This window comes from Crocuta crocuta, unplaced genomic scaffold (genome assembly GCF_008692635.1).
Source record: "Crocuta crocuta isolate KB4526 unplaced genomic scaffold, BGI_CrCroc_1.0 scaffold127, whole genome shotgun sequence".
Classification (NCBI taxonomy): Eukaryota; Metazoa; Chordata; class Mammalia; order Carnivora; family Hyaenidae; genus Crocuta; species Crocuta crocuta.
In genome coordinates this window covers 7,776,119-7,798,102 of record NW_027532008.1, presented here as the reverse complement: position 1 = coordinate 7,798,102, position 21,984 = coordinate 7,776,119, and the positions used below count along the sequence as shown (strand labels likewise).

The 21,984-nt window shown below is 38.0% G+C and overlaps 1 protein-coding gene and 1 long non-coding RNA gene across 21 annotated transcripts in view; one reads left to right on the top strand and one right to left on the bottom strand.

Annotated features, from left to right (window-relative positions):
* The window catches only part of EIF4G3 (eukaryotic translation initiation factor 4 gamma 3), a 242,454-nt gene that overhangs the window by 61,461 nt on the left and 159,009 nt on the right, over positions 1–21,984 (bottom strand). For 8 of the 14 annotated variants that reach the window (XM_077775599.1, XM_077775586.1, XM_077775589.1 and 5 more), the window contains 5 exons: positions 17,978–18,111; positions 15,317–15,436; positions 14,832–14,942; positions 8,552–8,722; positions 1,294–1,491 (listed from right to left, as the gene is read on the bottom strand). In XM_077775599.1, coding sequence (XP_077631725.1) covers positions 1,294–1,491; positions 8,552–8,722; positions 14,832–14,942; positions 15,317–15,436; positions 17,978–18,111 — 734 coding nt within the window. The remainder of the gene's footprint in view (positions 1–1,293; positions 1,492–8,551; positions 8,723–14,831; positions 14,943–15,316; positions 15,437–17,977; positions 18,112–21,984) is intronic. The other 6 variants (XM_077775601.1, XM_077775592.1, XM_077775598.1 and 3 more) reach the window with 1 other exon arrangement.
* LOC144241142 (uncharacterized) overlaps positions 1–21,984 on the top strand; it is an 87,088-nt gene that overhangs the window by 15,477 nt on the left and 49,627 nt on the right. The window lies entirely within an intron of this gene.

Sequence of the window (21,984 nt, the reverse complement as noted above, 5' to 3'; positions counted from 1 at the left end):
AATTATATTTTTTATTTTAAATTCATATTTTATTATTAAATATTATCATAATAGCCTCAGATTGTGTGACTTAACCTTATTTTATGGATTAAAAACTGAGGCTAAGGTTGTGTAATTTTATAAAGTTATAAAGTCTGTAACACTTCACTATAGTTTATTAAAGCATTTTCAATTTGCAGAGTAGGAACTTAAATTTAAAATATGAAGTCAGAACCATGAGACTCAAAGCCCATGTCTGGGACAGCTGTGCCACGTGCTGCCTCAGATGTGAGCTCTTCTGGATCTATCCTTGCCCCCTTCCCTGCCTCAGGCCCAACTTGAACTCTACCTGTTTCATAAAAGTCTGTCACTCTACCACCAACATAGTCTTTTCGTTTTTGTCCTACTTAAGTTTTCAGTCTAGAACATCCATTCAGGCATCAACATATTGCAAGATCACAGAATATGCTGTGATTTTTTTTCCTGCTAAATGCTGTTTTTGTTTTTTTTCAATATGAAATTTAAATTCCTTAAAGACAGAAGAGGTAACCTTTCCAAGTCATAACAGACGTACTTACCTTTGGTAAAATGATAGAATATATGCATTTTCATAGCAAGGCACAATGACAATGAGTTGTGATAATTAAGAAAAAACTCAAATGGTGAAAAGACACGTTTGTGACACAAGTAGTACCTTGGTAACAGTGACAGGCAAAGAAAAGACAGATGGTACATGGTAATTTTCTGATTGCAGAACAGAGGGCAATGAGCACTAACCAGAAGTTCTTTGGTCTCCCATTCTGTCTTGCCCTAGATTTGACAGGCTGTAGATATTAAATGGCTGTGGACAATGTAAAGAGAAAGAAATCTAATAGTTGCTAAGAGATGAAATGATCAGTTTTGAACCTTTTATGACCTCAACTATCCTATCATTTTCACCAAGGCTCAAATTAAATCAACTACACTTTTAAGTTTGGAATTAAATGTGAACACAAGCATTCACATTGTTTCTATAAGCAGACACACTTATGACAATAATTTCACATTACTAATTTAAACCTTATTCAATATCCATCACAATGGATAAGACCATATCAAGCCTATTTCAGTCTAGTCTCCATATCCCCTACAGAGGTGAGGATACATTTTAATAAAGCAAGATGTCTTTCATACATTGAGAATATTATATTAAAAAGTGCTAAAAATATATTCTCCCCTTTACGTTGCCCCAATAACACTTCTGGGAAGAATGTGTAGCGAGGGGAGAATATACCTCTTAGAGATTTCTGGTTTTACTCCTTCCTCTCTTCTTACCGTTACTAGACATCGACACATGTTTGCGTAAGCCACAGAGAAACTGGGCTCATCGATAGCCTTCTCAAAGACCAGGTCAATGACTCCCTTCAGGCGCTCCTCTGTGTCAACAGTAAGTCCTGACACTTGCTTCATCAGTTGGTTGAACATCTGTGGTGTCAATTTATTTAAGATACTTCGAACTTTTCTAAAAAGCTCCTAGAAGGGCCACAAAAAAGAAAAGAATGTTATCTTAACTATGACAGGATGATTCTTTCTATAAGGATTAGTATTTTAAATTCAATTTCCCATATTATTAGCAAGGACTGTGAACTAGTCAAAGAAATAATTAAACCCATCTATTTTAATTATTTAAAAAATTCTAAGTGTTTATTATTTATTTTAGAGAGGAAAGGAAAGACAGAGCATGAGTAGGGGAGGAACAGAAAGAGAGGAGACACAGAATCTGAAGCAGGCTCCAGGCTCTGAGCTGTCAGCACAGAGTCAGACACGGGACTCAAACTCACTAATCACTAGATCATGATCTGACCTGAAGTCGTGACACTTAACCTACTGAGCCATTCAGCGCTCCTAAACCCATCTATTTTAACAAATAGCAAACATTATACCACTTCTTTTCACAACAGATGAGAATTTTAAGAATTAGGTATATTCATTATGGCAGTATACTCGGCGTTTGGAAATGTGTATTAAATAAGCTTTAAAACTGTGATGTATTTTTTGAAGCAGCAATTATACTTTAAGAAATTTATTCATATTTAAGGATAAGTACATAAGATTTCAGCCACAATGACTTCCATTAGTAACCCGTTATAGCAAATAACTTAAATGTCCTAAAATAGGAATCTATCTAAATTAAGTTACAGAATACCAGGCAGAAGTCTTTTATTTTTAAAAATTTTTTTTATTAAAAAAATTTTTTTTAACGTTTATTTATTTTTGAGACAGAGAGAGACAGAGCATGAGCTGGGGAGGTGCAGACAGAGAGGGAGACACAGAATCCGAAACAGGCTCCAGGCTCTGAGCTGTCAGCACAGAGCCCGACGTGGGGCTCGAACCCATGGACCACGAGATCATGACCTGAGCTGAAGAAGGCCGCTTAACCGACTGAGTCACCCAAGCGCCCCTAGGCAGAAGTCTTTTAAACTCTCATCAAATTAGGAATACAAGAGAACTTCCACCACTAGAAATAAAGCACCTATAACTCTACTTTATGGTGAAAGAAGGACTATTTTCCTTGTAAGAATGGGAATCAGGCAAAAACGTCCATTCTCACCATCCTATTCAAAGTCATACTGGAGGGGCACCTGGGTGGCTCAGTCGGTTAAGTGTCCGACTTCAGCTCAGGTCATGATCTCATGGTTCGTGGGTTTGAGCCCCGCGTTGGGCTCTGTACTGACAGTTAGCTCAGAGCCTGGAAGCTGTCTTCAGATTCTGTAACTCCCTCTCTCTCTCTGACCCTCCCCTGCTCACGCTGTGTCTATCTCTCTCTCAAAAATAAATAAAAAACATTAAAAGAAAAACAAAACAAAAAAACAAAACAAAGTCATACTGGAGGGCCTCATCAGTACACTAACTACAACCCATACAGATCATAAAGGAAGAAATATGACTCTATCTCTATTCATAAATGATAATGATTACCTATGTAGAAAATCATAAGGAATCTAAAATTGATACTAGAATAAGTGTAGCGACACTGTAGAATATATGTCAACATACAAATATCAATTTACTTCCCTATACTAGCAATAAACAACTAGAAACTACCATTTACCACAGCACCAAAAACCATGAAATACTTAGTTAAAAATCTAACACAATATCCATAGGAGCTGTATAATGAAAACCATAAATCACTGATGAAAGAAATCAAGGATGACCTAAATAAAATGAGAGCTGTGTCATGTTCACGTATTAGAAGATCCATTATGGTTAAGTTGTCCATTTTTGCTGAACTGACCTACAGATTTAACACAATCACAATAAAAATCCTAGTAGGGTTTTGGGGGTATTTCGGGTAGAAATCAAGAAGCTGATTTGACTCTGGGAAAAACAAAACCAGAAACAAAAAACCCAGAGCAGCCTCAATGACTTTTAACTGTAACAAAGCTGGAAAACTCTTACAGCCTTATTTCAAAACTTACTATACAAAGACAGTGTGGTCCTTATCAGAGGATAGACACATAGATAGCTGGAATAGAACCTAAGTCTAGAACTGGATTCACAAATATATGATGAACTGATTTTCAACAAAGGTGCAAAGAAAACTGAACGGACAAAGTATAATTCTTTCAACAAACCGTGCAGGAACACCTGGATAAGGAAAAGAAAAAAAGAGAGAGAGAGAGAGAGAGAGAGAGAGAGAGAGAAAAGAATACCTTGCTTGCATGAAACACAAAAATTAACTAAAACTGGATCACAGACCAATATTAAAACATAAAACTGTAAACTTCTAAAAGATAACAAAGGAGAAGAGTTTTGTATTCTTGGGTTATGTAAAGATGCAACAGCAAAAGTACAATCTCTGAGTGCAAAAGTTGATACATTCCAACATGATCAACATTAAAAGCTTCGGTTCTACAGGACACTATAAAGAGAATGAACCAACAAACCAGACTGGGAGAAAATTTTTGCAAAAACACATATCCTATAAAAGACTTGTATCCAGAATATATGAAGAACACTCAAAAGTCAATGATAAGAAAAATCACCACCCACCAAATCAGAGCAAAAGATATGAACAGAAATTTTACCAGAGAAGATACAAGAATGGCAAATAAGCACAAAAAAAGATGTGCTTATTCAATATATAATTCATTTGGAAATTCAAATTAAAAGAAGGAGATGCTACCACACATCCATCAGAATGGCTAAAATTTATAAAGCAGAAAATAATAAGTGTGATGAAGAAGTAAAATGATTGACTCTCATGCCTTGACAGGAGAAATGCAAACTGTTCCAATAACTACCTTGGAAAACAGTTTGGTGTTTTCTAATACGGCTAAACCTATATTTACCATACAACTCATGGATCCCATAGCTAGGATTTGACCCAGCAATTGCACTACTTGGTATTTATCCAAAGGGTACAGGGGTGCTAATTTGTTTTTTTTTGTTTGTTTGTTTGTTTTAAATGTTTTTATTTATTTCTAGGAGAGGGGGAGAGAGAGAGAGAGAGAGAGAGAGAGACACACAGCGTGAGCAGGGGAGGGTCAGAGAGAGAGGGAGTCACAGACTGAAACAGGCTCCAGGCTCTGAGCTGGCAGTCAGCACAGAGCCCGACGCGGGGCTTGAACCCACGAACCGCGAGATCATGACCTAAGCGAAAGTCGGATGCTTAACCGACTAAGCCACCCAGGCGCCCCTCAGGTGTGCTATTTTGAAGGGGCACATGCACACCAATGTCTATAGCAGTGGTATTAACGATAGCCAAAGTATGTAAAGAGCCCAAATGTCTATTGACTGATGAATGGAATGAAGAAGATGTGGGGGGGGTGTGTGTGTGTCTGTGTGTGTGTGTGTAAGTGATGGAATATTACTCAGCAGTCAAAAAGAATGCAATCTTGCCACTTGTAACAAAGTGAATGGATCTACAGTGTATTATGCTAAGCGAAATCAGTTAGAGAAAGACAGACATCATATGATTTCTGAGAGGGAGGCAAATCACAAGAGACTCTTAAATACAGAGAATAAACTGAGGGTTCCCGGAGGAGAGGTAGGTGGGGAATGGGCCAACTGGGCAATGGGCATTAAGTAGGGCACTTGTTTGGGATGAGCACTGGTTGGTGAATTTAAGTGACAAATCACTGGGTTCTACTTCTGAAACCAACACTACGCTGTATGTTAATAACTTGAGTTTAAATAAATTAAAAAAAAACCCTTTAGATATCTTCACATTATTTCAGATGATAATTTAAGCTAAGAAATAGGATTTTAAATGGTTATATATTTTTTAAATTTTTAAAAATGTTTTATTTATTTCTGAGAGAGAGAGAGAGAGAAACAGCATGAGCAGGGGAGGGTCAGAGAGAGAGAGGGAGACACCGAATCCGAAGCAGGCTCCAGGCTGTGAGCTAGCTGTCAGTACAGAGCCCAACGTGGGGCTTGAACCCACAAACTATGTGATCATGACCTGAGCCGAAGTTGGACACCTAACCAAGTGAGCCACCCAGGCGCCCCAAAAAAGGTTATTTATTAAAGTAATGAACAGTATGGTGACTATAGTTAATACCATACTGCATNAAAAAAAAAAAAAAAAAAAAAGAATTTTTAACTCTGTATGATGACAGATGTTAACTGGACTAACTGTGGTGATCAATTCTGCAATACATACAAATGTTAAATCATTACAGTGTATAAGCTGAAACTAATATAACTTTATGTCAATTATATCTCAATGAAAAAAGAAATCGGCATCAAACAACAATAACAACTTTACTGAAAATCGTTAATTCACTGTAACTGAGTACTACTTGAGGAAGAACAAATTCTGTATTAGGTACAAACAAAGCATCAGGCACAGTTAACTGCCTTCCAGACCACTGAACTTTAGCTGCAGAGACAAGATAACTTCAAGTGAAGTGAAGCATGAGGTGGAGTAGAAGCCACGGGAGGGAGCCATTTACACAAAACAAAGGTCACAGGCAATGGTTAGTGAGCTGATGAGAATTGAGCCAGGTTATGAGGAACAAATAAAGCTGGCTCAGCGACTGTGTGTCAACTGTAGTCAAATAGAAACTGAAATTAAAAAGAAAAGAAACCTACCCAAGTGAAAAGAAAGGGAAGAAGACATTTTAGAAAGGGAAAACATCCTAGAAGGGAGGTATTTGTGAGAGTTTTCTCTTTGGGGACTAGGGAAAAACAAGGTAAGACCAGAGGACTAGTGTGCGAGGAGGCATTTTTTGATTGATTTGAAAATGAGGTCTAAAGACAGGTTAAAAGCTAGGGTGGAGAGCTCAAAATCAGTCCCTTGGGTAGAGGAGCCACACAGAAGTGGCAGGAAAGTTGTGGCAAGAGGAGAGAGACAGGAGCCGGGCCCTCAGGAGTGGAACCACCACAGCAGCACCTTCATGAGAACTGCATCAAGGAAAAGATAAAATCTTATGATCTAGAAAAAATGAGGCCATTGATACTATTCATAGTGTTATTAGAATACGGTGGCAGCAACGAAGTCTGAATGAGTTTTCCATAAGTGGAGGTGACAATAAAACTACTGTTGTTGTTTTTTTTTTTAAATGTTTTATTTATTTCTAGGAGAGAGAGAGAGAGACAGCGTGAGCAGGGGAGGGTCAGAGAGAGAGGGAGTCACAGACTGAAACAGGCTCCAGGCTCTGAGCTGGCAGTCAGCACAGAGCCCGACGCGGGGCTCGAACTCACGAACTGCGAGATCATGACCTAAGCGAAAGTCGGACGCTTAACCGACTAAGCCACCCAGGCGCCCCTAAAACTACTGTTTTGATAAAAATGGAAAGGCACAGAATTAGCAGGAGCACCAGCTGAATGTGTTGTATACCTATGCAGCAGAGAAGAATGAAAACAAAAGGGAGAGGGAATGGAGCACAGATGCTCTGGACTTAGAAGAAAAAGTGTCAAGAACAAGAGAACTGTACCCGTCCTGAAAAAGAAGTCTATTAATTCTTCACTGGATTTGCTTTATTTATTCACTAAAGAAAGCTTATTAGCCAATTATTGAATGGTACGTCAATGCAATATAATTATTATGCTTCTGAAATAAGAATGAACCAACAATAGAGAGACCTTCTCAAAACTTCAGTGTTCTCATACATAAAAAGTCTATTCCCTCCTTCATAGCTGCTGCAAGAACTGAATGAAGTAAGGCACTAGTACAAGTGCCTTAACTACTAAAACAAGACCTCATCTTCATCATCAATGATAAAGATTCAGCAGGAATTTTAACTCTTTGCAAACCATTTAGGTACCTTATCATTAAGCACTTCTAAGAGGGATTGAAAGGAGAGATGCAGAAGGTATATTTTTTAAAAGGCTGAGATACATTAAAAAGAAATTCAGGAAAGATTAGGTCCTTTATTTCACTGAATCTGGAGAAGGGAGTACAAATATCTGGGGCAATCTGTAAAAATGAACAAAGGCAAGTGGCTTGAAAGCCAATTAAGGTTTGAGAGCATGGATTTTTGATGAGTAAGTCCATCCTGGTCTTGACTTTATATGAACCACTGCGTCTACAGCCAATACCACCCTGAATGCGCCCGATCTTGTCTGAACAAATGTGTTGGTTAGTTTATTCATTTAACAAGTATACTGAGTAAACACTATGTATGTGGTTGTGTGTTGGTGTTGAATCAGAATCAAGATTTATAAGGCACACTCTGACCCAGGAACATCATGAGTACCCAAGTGGGCTCTAGGGAGCATGCCAACTGCTTCATGATACTTTATTTAATCGTTACAACAGCTCTATTAGGTAGGTGATATTAGTATCTTCTACAGTTGAGATTAAAAACCTACCTAACAGAACTTGCATTTGTTTCCAGAGCAGAAGCTTTTGATTGTTATATGAAACTATTCATGATGAGAGGAAAGATACTTAAGGAATGACACTGAAAAGTCAGTATATGATCTGTGATGCCTGGCTCTAACAGGTGCAAAATTCAAGAGGAGACACTAGGCTTGATACCTGGAAGCAAAAACACCCCTAAAAGATAACAGAAGTAACCTAAAGACAGGAAATGGCATTGTGTGTATAGCAAATGATGAATAAAGATTATATAATTTGACACAAAAAATAATTTTGTTTGGATTAAAGGAATTCATTCAATTTACCCTAAGGAGATCTGCAGGCTGGTATGTTGAGAAAGATACAAAGAACTCAATTTTATTCCAAAAGACTAAAACAAGATTGGTTTCTAAATTCTAACTTATTAGAAATGAAGGCCTGACAAGGAGACATAAAGCAATATGCTAACTAGACTGGCATAGGGTACTCACTGAGACTCCAAGAACATATTTTTAAGAAAAGCAAACATTGATTTAAGCCTGAATGACTGAAGTCTATGACATATAATACCTCTAGACACAGAGTGTTTTGAAAAAGAGACACGAGAGTTGTCTGGCACCCATTATGCTAAACCTAGGACAACGCTTTTAAAAGGAAAAAAATTAAAATCTTAAACAAAAATCTCTAGGTATACTAATAGGACAAAATAACAAGTTAATGCAAATTAAAACAACAGCATTATAGTTCCAAAATAATGTGAGAATGTGCTTCTGTTCTCACCTGGGTTTTGATGTTTTCAGGATCCTCAGCTTGGCTGTCTCGTTTTTGGCTGGGTTTCCAGGCATTCTCTGCCTTTTTCAGATGCACATCTTCTTTCACAGAGACTGTAATGATCTTCCTGGGCTCTCTTCTCTGGCCAGGTTGAGATCTCCGTGGTCCAACATTCAACAACTAGGACAAGAATATTCTTTATTATATCTACAGAGAGTACTTAAAATTTACTGCCTCTTCTGTGCTGCTCAAGTCAAGCCTGATGATCACACCAAGTACGTCCTAGATGCAAAGATGGGTATTAAGCACTCAGTTGAGATGTGATCCTTGTGTGGGCACGAAGGTGAGAGGACAACCTTAGAATACCATCAGTGTAATGTTCTTTACTACTACCGTTTTTACTTCTGAAGTCCTAAATTAGATAAAGTGATGAGAAATTATGTTTGATACGTCTATTGTTCCTAACAAAAAAGACTACCCTTGAACTGACGCTTTAATTTTTACTCGTCGTGGGACTCTGGACTTCTGACTTGAATGATCATTAAAATTCATCAGCAATAATCATCACAGTCACAAATCTGCTTCAAAAACTAGGTTTCTAGGGGCGCCTGGGTGGCTCAGTTGGTTAAACGTCTGGCTTCGGCTCAGGTCATGATCTCACGGTTTGTGGGTTTGAGGCCCGCATCGCGCTCTGTGCTGATAGCTCAGAACCTGGAGCCTGCTTCAGATTCTGTATCTCCCTCTCTCTCCGCCCCTCCCCTGCTTACACTGTCTTTCTGTCACTCTCTCTCTCTCAGAAATAAATAAAAAATTAAAAAATATATTTAAAAAAACACAAAACTTAGGTTTCTGAACTTCCAGTGTGAAATGCAAATACAATTTTATCACAAAAATTGTCTATAGTGTAAGAGACCTAGCCTTCCTATAGATTTTAATGGATCTACGTATTCCTTATATCAGTTAGTGAGATCTGACTAAATTGTTCTCTGAAAAAAATGTCTTCCTCTCTTTGTAAGTTCTATGTTCCTGCTAGAGTTCCACCCACTACACTCATTCTGTTAAAAACCATTTGCTGGCATGTCGTAATGGTCATCAAATTAAGAACAGTTACTGCAAGAGATAATGGAAGAAAAGTTACATGCTGTGTATTAAAATATCCATAATTGTTGTTATCTTAAATGCAAGGAAATAACTTTTTCAAGATTAAACATTTGGGTTGATAGTAAGTTCTGCTACTCCCAGATCTGTTGCATACTTATAGCCTTTACTTTCTCTGATATGCCATTTTCTAAATGCTGACTAATTATCGTAATTAGGCTTTAAGAGGGAAGAAAAAAAACTTCACACAAGACCTGGAGATCAGAATCATTATCTCACTTAGTACTCCAATACTGCCCTTCTGAATTTATATAAAGCTTCAGAAAAGACAGTAGAAACTTAAATTTCATGCTTTATATATACTGAAGAAAAAACCCCCCCACAAAAACCCAGGCTATAAGAGATACATGGTCTGAGGCCTAGCTGATAAGCTTGAAAGCCTTTCAACAATACTCATTCTCAGAATTACACTTCACCATCTGCCCTAATTAGTAACAGTAGTATCAAGGATGTATTAGGATCAAGAGATAGACTTTCTGGGCAATACAAACCAATCTTATCAAATACATCCAGCTAAGCAATCAGCATAAATGATACCATCTCAGAATACTTAGCAAACATTAAAAAACCTGAGGTCAGATAAACACAGAGGTACCACACATGGTATAACTAAAAAAGAACTGAGAAGGACCAAACTGGAAAAGTACTAACAGGGAATGGTGGCTAAACGGGACAGTACTACTATAAAAACACTTATTTATAACTGAAACTTTAATATAGTAGCCCAGACAAAACAATTCTGATAAGAAAATGCAGTACACCAAAGATCATCTGATTTTTGTAATTCAGGTTATATTCTAGCGTTCACTTACAGGAGTTAAATCTTTTTAACACTTGGATAAGTTCAAATAAACAATTCTATCACAGGACATTTAAATTAATCCATGCTTGTGCATGTAAGAATTTGTCAAGAACAAAGATTGGTGGGTGTAATGAAAGGTAATTATGTCAAAATCAGATAAGAACCATAGTAAGCATAATTTGGGATAAAATTTTAATTATGTTTGAATGAAGTAGGAAATTTCCATTTCAAAAAAGTACTGGAAACTTCAATTATATGCCATGAAATTTGAATCTACAAAGTAAATATGACTTGTGCCAAGTGCCTTTACCAGCTCTATGACAAGTATGTACAGATTTCAAGTGAGCTGCATAAAATATAAAAATATAAGAAGTATTACTAAACAGGTAACAATGTTTGGAAGGGAAAAAAGTTTTGAAAAGACCACACATGCTGTTAGTCCAAGATAAAGAGTTGGTTGATGCCCTGTGTGCAAGCTCCCAAGACAACCTTACTTAACGTGTTCTCTGGCTCACTGCATGTAACTAAGACAGGTACTGCTCACAAATATTTATCCAAGTATATTGAGTCCTCCACAGATTTATTATACTTATAAACGCCTAACACACTTGATAAGTTATTCTCTAATGTACTCATGTTTACAAGACTCAGAAGGACTATGGTATAGAAGAAAAGAGAGGCAGATTAGAAGACAAAGGAACTGAACTTTTGAGTTCCATTCTGCTAATTACAAGCAAAGTTACTATGAGCCAATCTCTTAACTTTGTTGAACTTAGACTTTCTCATATATTAAATGCTGGTCCTACCTACAAAAGTATTATGAGGATCAGGGACATAAGGCATATAAAAGGACCTTAAAAACTAGGTAAGTTGGGGCACCTGGGTGGCTCAGTCAGTTGTGTTTCCAACTTGTACTCAGGTCATGATCTCACAGCTCATAGGTTCAAGCCCTGCATCAGGCTGTGTGCTGTCAGCACGGAGTCCACTTCAGGTTCTCTGGTCCCTTCTCTCTCCCTGTCCTCCCCCTCAAAACTTAATAAACATTAAAAAAAAAAAAAAGGTAGGTTATCATCAATACCAAAAAAGAAAAGAACTTTTAAAAAAGTGGTATCTATATTGGTATAATTACCCTTAAACATTTCATGTCTTTTGTATGTGTGGAAAACAACACAAATTGTCAAATTTATAGCATCCTTCAGAAGATGTGCCATACATAATAATGACCTATTTATTAAACATAAACAAAATCTAGGATCGTATATGGAGGATATATTTATCAAAAAATGAAGCCTGGTCTCCTTACTCAAAAGACAGACAATCCTGATTGGAAGAGGAACTTCCAGGCTGGAAAAGGAATTTTAAGGTATAATGTGCTCAGGGCCCAAAAATATGACAACTCAAATGAAGCATCAAAATTTGGTGTTGATAACTAGTGAGCTGCTCATTTTTTTTTCTGACGAAATTGTTTAACCTTTTTTTAATGACTATCATGTATTTTTCTTAAATGTATTAAATAGGAAATCATACCCATCTCTGCTTTAAAATTTAGTACACATTGCTTTTATCTCCTTCAGAGACTCTTAAACTCCTCTGCTTACCTGGATTAACCAAAGAAAATAGGACGAATATTCATCCTACCAAGTTTTGAAGAAAAATAGCCAAATGTTCCTTTAAGGACAGAAGAATGATATAAACTCAGGGAACTTCTTTACCCCTAGGATTTTTATAATAGCTCAGCTAAGTAAATATGAATGGCAAATTACTAGTCTAGGTCCACTGCCTTTCCCATTTACTTTGGGGCACTTTCTCTGATGTTTACCCAGTAAAAGTAATATCACAATTCTTAAGTAATTTGACTTTTATTTATTTTTATGTTGTTTTTATTTTTTGAGAGAAAGGGAGTGAGTGGAAGAGGGGCAGAGGTAGGGGGATAGCGGGACAGAGGATCTGAAGCAGGCTCTGCGCTGAAAGGCTGTCAAGCAATGAGCCTGATGTGGGGCTCATACTCTCGAATTGTGAGATCATGATGTGGGGCTTGAACTCACAAATCGGGAGATCATGACCTGAGCCTATGTCAGACGCTCAACTGGTTTGAGCCATCCAGGTGCCCCTAAGTAATCTGACTTTTAAAAAACTAGAGAGAGGATACTGCCTGAGTGTTTCCAATAGATAAGGACATTACTATCCATAAAAAGACCTTTACATTGGAAAATTTTATGTAACTGCCTATGACATGTTAAAACATTTGCTATGCATTCAACATGTTTTATAGCACCTCTCCTGCAGTAAAGTTCATACTAGTTATCATAGTTACTTAAACCATATCATGAAGCATACCTAGTAGATCTCAAGATCTTTGGGCGGTAATCATTTATAAGCCAACTGGGAAGCTGGGAAAAATGATTAGACGAAGTTCCAAACCAAAAACTATGAAGAGCAGGGCTGCTGCTTTTTCCCAAACAGCATCATTAACTGATCCTTTATGTTAGACATCTACATCCTACAAAATTCCCACCTGAATTTTGTATCTATAACATTTCAAGATTTTGTTTGAATCTACAAAAATATAGCCAGGGAAAAAGCGCAAATTAAGTGGAGAACGTATGGGAGATGCTGGAAAAATAATTAACTTGCGTTAAGGCTTAACGTATCAGTATTAACTCTGATGGATTGCAATTTTGCTTAGAAATTAGCTTGTGGTTGGGGCGCCTGGGTGGCTTAGTCGGTTGGGCGTCCGACTTTCGCTTGGGTCATGATCTCGCGGTTCGTGGGTTCGAGCCCCGCGTCGGGCTCTGTGCTGACTGCCAGCTCAGAGCCTGGAGCCTATTTCGGAGTCTGTGGCTCCCTCTCTCTCTGGCCCTCCCCTGCTCACGCTGTCTCTCTCTCTCCTAGAAATAAATAAAAATATTTAAAAAAAAAAAAAAAGAAATTAGCTTGTGGCACATGCCAGAGCTATTTAAAGAAAGTGAAATACCTAAAACTGACCTTTTTGAAGACATTACAAATCCCTGATAATGGCTCACTTCCTCACATTTCTTTGAATGCATCAAACAACTCATTTATATGATACAGGTAAGCATGTAGATTAGCATGTATTATGATATATTAGCATGTAGATTATACATTGTAATAGTTTCAAAATCCATTTTCTACTTTCAGTATTTTAAAAGAGACGGAGCTTATTCTCAATTCATAGTATTTCCTTTTGGCTATTCCTAATTATACAGTACACTGGGGATAAAAAGGGACAGTAAACACTGGAAGGGGAGACGCAACAAGTCCTACCTATCTGTGAGTGACACAGGAACAACACAGAGCAATGGGAGAAGGATGCTGTCAAGCAGACAGAAACTGAAATGGCATCAACATTATTTCCAATGTTGGGAAAAACAAAGATATAAATCAAAACTGAAACTAAAACACAAACGTTAACAGAAATACAACGTTAAATCACCAAAAAGGGAAATAATGTTGAAAAATAAAGCATCCAATGGTTGCTAGAAAGCTGCTTTCTAAGACTTTCTGGTGAAGTAATTAGCTCTTTAGAAAACAATTTTAATTTAGTATTTACAGGAAATAGATAAAGATTCCATTTCAATCCTCTGTGAGAGCAGAATATCACACACAGAGATACCTTTAAGATGCTGATGCTTAATAAATAATATGTTTCAAATTAAGGAGATTTTCTGTAGGTTGTGCAAAGCCTCCAATACGCTGTAGGCACTGAGGTATTTTCGGTTAGTGTTTGGCTGCAGGCAAACAACAAATAATTCAAGTATCTGCAAAGTAACATTTGTTTCTGACACTATAGTCTTACTTCAAAGCAGGTTTCAAAAGGTGCCATTCCAGAAATTAAAAGGTGATGGGGAAATAAAAAGTGTCACCTTAAATAAAAATATTTTTACAAACATAAAGTCATCTTAACAAGATGATGTGCAAATGTACATCAAACACCCAGGTCCTCCAGTAGTTTCAATTAAGCGCTCTCTATACCATTCCAACTTGGGGGAGAGAAGGTATTCACGTCACTGGCAACTGTCCCCCATGCTTTCTGCAAGTCTACAAAGCATGGAGTAGGCACAGCCTGCCGCACCCTGCACAGGGCAGTGCCCCGGCGTTAACTCCACTGGTGATGTCACTCCTACCGCTGAAGAGCCTGCCACTGGGGTGTAGAGGCTACCTGCAGTTTACCAATACTGTACTCTTTTGTACGTGTCATTTGTTCATATTTTGACTTCACAACCTAGAGTAAGCGAGAAGAACAAAACAGAAAATAGTGTAACAGCAGAGACTTGTTCAAAAAAAAAAAAAAAAAAGGAGTCAGCGCACCCCGAGAGGCAGGCTCTTCAGGGGTGGGTGCGACATCGCCAGTGGAGTGCAGGCTGGGGCTTTGCTCTGTTCCAGAATTGGCAATCCATGCCTGCTCTGCACTTTGCAAATCTGTAGAAACAAAGACAAAGAGATGACCATTAGCTGAGTGTCATCAGAGATCTCAACTATATCAGGGCACCTCAACATGAAACAGAAATCCTATTTAAGTCTGGCTCTATTTTTTATCCATCTGCAGTTCATTTCAATTGAAAAAAATATCAAGACCAAAGTAATGCAGACCAGCTTCTCTGAAGTAAAAATGAGTCATATGTATTCTTTATTTGCTTTAATATTAGTATGGAAAAAAGGATAGTCTTCACCTCTTCTACTTCTTCTTCGTTAGAAGAATCAATGAGAAAAAGCCGTTCTCTTGCTGTGAGACAAGATGTCATGAAGTCTATGACAGTTTCTAACTAACTGGATTGTAGGAAACTTGCACTTACAGGTACACCTCTTCCACCAGGGGTTTGCCTTCCAAAATCTGCAAAGGCTGGAGTAAAGTCTGGTCCTCGAGGCAAAATCCGAGGATCCAGAGTTCGCATTGGCAATTTGGGTTGGTTGATCTGCATGAAGAAGCAAAGGAAAGCTTAACACAAGTTTCAAAGCGTTCAGTGCCCAAAAGACAAAAACCTAGACAGAAAAGACGGGTCAGCTAAAATGATAAGCACTGGCTTTCTGAACCAGTGAAGTCCTATGTGAACCATGGTCCCTCCTCCAGACTAGCCTTAGAGCCCGTAGGTCAGCAATCACTTTCTGGTGCTCTGGGACTGATGAGGCCTAAAAATTCCCAGGGGAGGCTAACCACAATCAGTAGCCTGGCTGCCTAGACACTCAGGACCAGCAGGATGGCATAAGAAGAGCTCTAAGAACCTAGGAACGAATTTCGGGATTTTTTTCCCAGGATATTCATGAGGACATCAGAGCACTTACCTAGAAGAATCCTGCCATAGCTCATTGCTGTTGTCTTACAGTTAGTAAAGCATATATTTTGAGTGACAGTAAGTCTCTAAAAGAGATATTTTTCTTGTGTGATCACCATTTAAAATCTCATTCGGTCTGCCTGATTAATTGGAGGTACAGGCATATAATGTGACTATAGACTAAAAAAGCTAAGTAGCTCAGGGAGAAATCAACTAATAACTGGATGATGACAGAAAACTATTAGGAAGACAAGAAGGAATATTTCCTAGAGGATAATCTAATTTAGTGTATATAAAACCTGCCCTGAAAAGTAGTCTCAAATTAGCACTGCCAAATACGTACCTAAGAGAGATTTAGATATCAAGAGACATAAGAAAACCTATTGCGATAAAAGAGGAAAATAATACAAATATGGTCTGGAAAAGCAGTTGCTGGAAATCTCAAAAGAAGTGGATCTCATTCTGTAAGATAGTTACCACCTACACTTCAATAAGGATTAATAATTTCTCTTTAAAACAAAAGTATTTTAAGCTTGGTCACCAGCACTGGTTCATCATTGATATATACTTGGGCAGATACCCATCTGAGTCTACTCTTTCTAATTTAATAAAGACAAAATAAACACTGTACTAACTTTCTGTTTGCACCATTAGGATCAGATGCCAAAACTGAAGATGAATTACTCTTAAGTTTGGTTTAGGGAAATTCTGAGATATAGTATTAGTTGAAAGATGTTGATTACCACTTAAGTTTGATTTGTCTAATACCCTCTTAGGTTCCTGACCTGTCCTCAATGCCATTCTAATTCTATACTGAAATTTGAGAAATATTCATGAAAGAAGTCCATATCACTTTAACCATAGTAGCCCAACAAACACACATTTTTCACCATATCACTAGGCAACAACTAGAACAATCAGACAGTAAATTTTAAAACTTCACCACTCAAATATGGGACAAACCCTAAGGTTACAGTAATCTATAGTAAATCTCAAATCCAACAGCACTATGTAGGAAAACTATAATACTTACACACATATTTTATTTTTTTGCAATTTTTTGACATATATATATTTTTTACAAATAGTTTATTGCCAAGTTGGTTTCCACATAACACCCAGTGCTCATCCCCACAAGTGGCCCTCCCTGTGCCCATCCCCCGCCCCCCACATCCATCAGTCCTCAGTTTTTGTCAGCATTCAAGAGTCTCTCATGGTTTGCCTCTCCCCCTTTCCCCCACTATTTCCCCCCTTCTTCTCCCCCATTGTCCTCCGTTAAGTCCCTCCTAATCCTCCTATACGTGCAAACATATATTTGTCCTTCTCTGCCTGACTTATGTCACTCAGCATAACACCCTCAAGGTCCATCCATGTTGCTACACAAGGCCAGATTTCATTGTTTCTCATTGCCATGTAGTATTCCATGGTATAGATAAACCACATCTTCTTGATCCATTCATCTGTTGATGGACACTTAGGCTCTTTCCATGTTTTAGCTATTGTGGAGAGTGCTGCTATGAACATTGGGGTACATGTGCTCCTATGCATCAGCATTTCTGTATCCCTTGGGTAAATTCCTAGCAGTGCTATTGCTGGGTCATAGGGGAGTTCTAGTGTTAATTTTTTGAGGAACCTCCACACTTTTTTCCAGAGGGGCTGCACCAGTTTACATTCCCACCAACAGTGTAGGAGGGTGCCCGTTTCTCCACATCCTCGCCAGCATCTAGAGTTCTCTGATTTGCTCATTTTAGCCACTCTGACTGGCGTGAGGTGGTATCTCAGTGTGGTTTTGATTTGTATTTCCCTGATGAGGAGGGATGCTGAGCATCGTTTCATGTGTCTGTTGGCCATCTGGATGTCCTCTTTGGAGAAGTGTCTGTTCATATCTTCTGCCCATTTCTTCACTGGGTTGTTTGTTTTTCGGGTGTGGAGTTTGGTGAGTTCCTTATAGATTCTGGATATCAACCCTTTATCTGATATGTCATTTGCAACTATCTTTTCCCATTCCGTTGGTTGCCTATTAGTTTTGTGGGTTGTTTCCTTTGCCGTACACACATATTTTAATCCAAATACATTTAGTCTAATGGTTCCTAAAAATTATTGCTCATACTTCATATACTTGTACTGATAATTAAAACCAGTTCCCACCAGAAAGACATGGCTCCCTCCAAGTGTGTTGCTTACTTTGTCAAGAACCACGTCACTGATGGGAGGCAGGCCCTCTGGTTTCTGTATACAGGCGGGCATGAACTGGAAGTCCAGCAAAAACTCCCTGTCATACTGCTTCTTGCCTTCAGTATCAGCAGGCTTCCAGGGATCTAGAAAAAGGGATTCAGGCAGACAAGTGTGTTTGGGGTCATTATATGTATAACCAGTAAGAGTACAAATTAGATTCTTTACTTTGTCATAGACAGAAACACAAAGCGAACACTGCGCTACAGTCAGAAAATGTCACATAATGGGGCGCCTGGGTGGCTTAGTCGGTTGGGCGACTTTCGCTTAGGTCATGATCTCGCGGTTCGTGGGTTCGAGCCCCGCGTCGGGCTCTGTGCTGACTGCCAGCTCAGAGCCTGGAGCCTGTTTCAGTCTGTGACTCACTCTCTCTCTGACCCTCCCCTGCTCACGCTGTCTCTCTCTCTCTCTCCTAGAAATAAATAAAAATATTAAAAAAAAAAAAAAAGAAAATGTCACATAAAAATTTTAAACAGCCATTTGTTCCTTCATCCCTTCTGGATACCTTTGATAGTAAACTGACATTATTACAGAAACTACTTAATATAAACTACCAAGCCCTGAAATATCTTAGAAATAAGGAATCTATAATACTCTTTGGTTTCATATAAAAGAAGGATACTATGGTTGTTCACTTGGAAATATTTTTGGGGAGGGGGTGGCAAAAGTACACAAAACAAACACAATTTATTTTAAGATTCTGAAAAGGCTAATAAGCAGCTAAATACAAATTTTTCACCCCCTGACAACTGTTTATTCTAATTTTGAAGTATAGTTGATTTACAATATTGTATTCGTTTCAGGTACACAAGATAGTGACTTGACAATCCTATACATTACTAAAGGCTCAGTACAGTAAGTGTAGTTAAGCATCTGTCACCATATGAAGTGATTATAATATTATTGACTATATTCCCTATTCTGTACTTTACGTCCCTGTGACTTCTTTATTTTGTAACTGAGAGTCTGACCTTCTGAATCTGTTTACCATTCTTGCCCACCACCCATCAACCTCCCTTCTGGCAATCATAGGTTGCTCTCTGTACTTATCAGTCTATTTCTGTTTTTCTATTTGTTTTTTAGATTCCACATATCAGTGAAATCATATGGTATTTGTCTTTTTCTGTCTCACTTATTCACTAAGAATAATATCCTCTAGGTCCATCCATGTTGTTGCAGATGGCAAGATTTCTTTCTTTTTTACAGTTCAGTAATACTGCACAGTGTGTGTATACACGCATGCAGGCACATACACATATATACACACATCTTTGTTTTCCATTCATTTATCAGTGGACACATAGGTTGCTTACATTATCTTGGCTATGGTAAATAATGCTGCAAAAAACATGAGGGTGCATATATCTTTTTGAATTTCTATGTTTGTTTTCATTGGGTAAATACCCAAAAGTAGAATTACTAAGTCATATAGATTTCTACTTTTTATTTTATCTTTTATTTAAAAATTTTTTTTAAAGTTTTCTTTGTTTCTGAGAGAGAAACAGAGAGAGAGAGAGCGAGCGAGCATGAGCAGGGGCGGTCAGAGAGAGAGGGAGACACAGAATCTGAAACAGGCTCCAGGCTCTGAGCTGTCAGCACAGAGCCCGATGCAGGGGCTCAAACCCATGAACCATGAGATCATGACCTGAGCAGAAGTCAGATGCTTAACCGCCTGAGCCACCTAGGTGCCCTACGGTATTTCTAATTTTTTGAGAAACACCCATACTGTTCTCCATAGTAGCTGCAATGCTTTTATTCCCACCAATAGTGCATGGGGGTTCCCTCTTCATAACCTCACCAACACTTGTTATTTATTTCTTGTTTTTCTGATGCTAGTTATTCTCACAAATCTCATTGTGGTATGAGGTGATATCTCACTGTGGTTTTGATTTGTAGTTCCCTGATAATTAGTAATGTTTAGCATCTTCTCATGTGTCTGTTCAAGTCCTTTGCCCATTTTTTAAATTGGATTATTTGGGGTTTGTTTTTCATTGAGTTGTATGAGTTCTTTACATATTTTGGATAATAACCCCTTATCACTGCTGACTACAGTTTAATCCCAAGAAAATAATTAATGTACTTGCTTGCTGAGACTAAACTGGGAAGGCACAAATCCTTCTTCAAAAATCCTGACACACTCTTAATTTTTTTTTAAGTTGTATTTGTTTACATAATCTCTACACTCAACGTGGGGCTTGAACTCACAACACCAGGATCGAGTCACATGCTCTCCTGACTGAACCAGTCAGGCACTTCGCATAGCCTATATTTTTAATATTAACTTCAAATTAGTTTTTTGCCATAGCATTCCTTGGTTACCATGACTATTGTTGCAGCTATCATTTCTCATAATCCTAATTTCATCATATTAAGTTAGAGAGTTTCTTGAAATTTTTGAATAAAAGCAAGTCACAGTATTTTTCTTTTAATTAACAAAACTCTCATCAAAACCATGCCCCAGATCACTTCATGACAATACTCCTTTATATTAGTGGTTTTTATTTAAAAAAAAAAAAAAAAATTTTTTTTTTTAATGTTTTTATTTATTTCCAGAAGAGAGAGAGAGAGACAGCATGAGCAGGGGAGGGTCAGAGAGAGAGGGAGTCACAGACTCCGAAACAGGCTCCAGGCTCTGAGCTGGCAGTCAGCACAGAGCTCGACGTGGGGCTCGAACCCACGAACCTTGAGATCATGACCTAAGCGAAAGTCGGACGCTTAACCGACTAAGCCACCCAGGCGCCCCGTATATTAGTGGTTTTTAATGTGTAGGTGACAGACTCATGATGGCCTGTGAGAATACTACAGATATTTTCAACGAAATCCTTATTACCTTATTATATTCATTAAAAGGCAGGCAGTTTATTGGGATCTAAATTTTATTTTCATTTAAAAAATGTTTTCAATATTTATTTACTTTTGAGAGAAAGAGAGAGGGAGAGGGAGGGGGGAGAGAGAGAGAGAGAGAGAGAGGGAGAGAGAGAGAGAGAGAGAATGAATGTATGAATGGAGGAGAGGCACAAAGAGAGGAAGATACAGAATCCAAAGCAGGCTCTAGGCTCTAAGCTATCAGCACAGAGCCTGATGCAGGGCTGGAACCTATGAACTTTAAGATCATGACCTGAGCCAAAGTAGGATGCTTAACTGACTGAGTCAGCCAGGCACCCCTGGGATCTTAAATTTTAAATTGCCCTTTTCCCAATTACTGCTAGTATGTATTACAGAGGCAAAAGGAAGTTTAGTTTTTCAATATAAGTTGTGACTTATATATAGTTTTGATTTTTCCATGCTAAATTGAAGGATAAAAATATAACTGACAGGGGGTGCCTGGCTGGCTCAGTTGGCAGAGCATGTGATTCTCGATCTTGGGGTTGGGAGTTTGAGCCCCACATTGGGCACAGAGGTTACTAAAAATACACACACACGTATGCATTTACACACACACACACACATACACACACACAGACATGACTGACACGGTCCTAAAATGGTGTCTCAATCACTTCAGGAGAAGGACTGTTGGTACCCATAAGTGCTTCGTGATATGACAGAGGCCTAGATTTTTAGAATTAATTTCAGTATACTGAATCCTTAAAATAAAAAAAAATTTACTACAGAACAGCCTTATGATTTCATAAAGCCAATTAGCAGCAGTTTACTGGTAGCAAAAAGATTAGTATATTAAGGTGGTATCAATAATCAGTGACGTTCAAAAAAAAAAAATCAGTGACATTCAAACATTTTTGACTACAACTCACAGTAAGAAATATAATGATTTTATGACCCAGAACAAATACATATATAAAACATACAAAAGTTTCTTTAAACAGTATTTACCCTTACTCCAGTAGTGCACTGACATTGTTTTACTCTGTTCTCCACTTTATTTTTAAAAATTTTTCAAGTTTATTTATTTTGAGAGAGAGAGAGAGAGAGAGAGAGAGAGAGAGAGAGAAAGCATG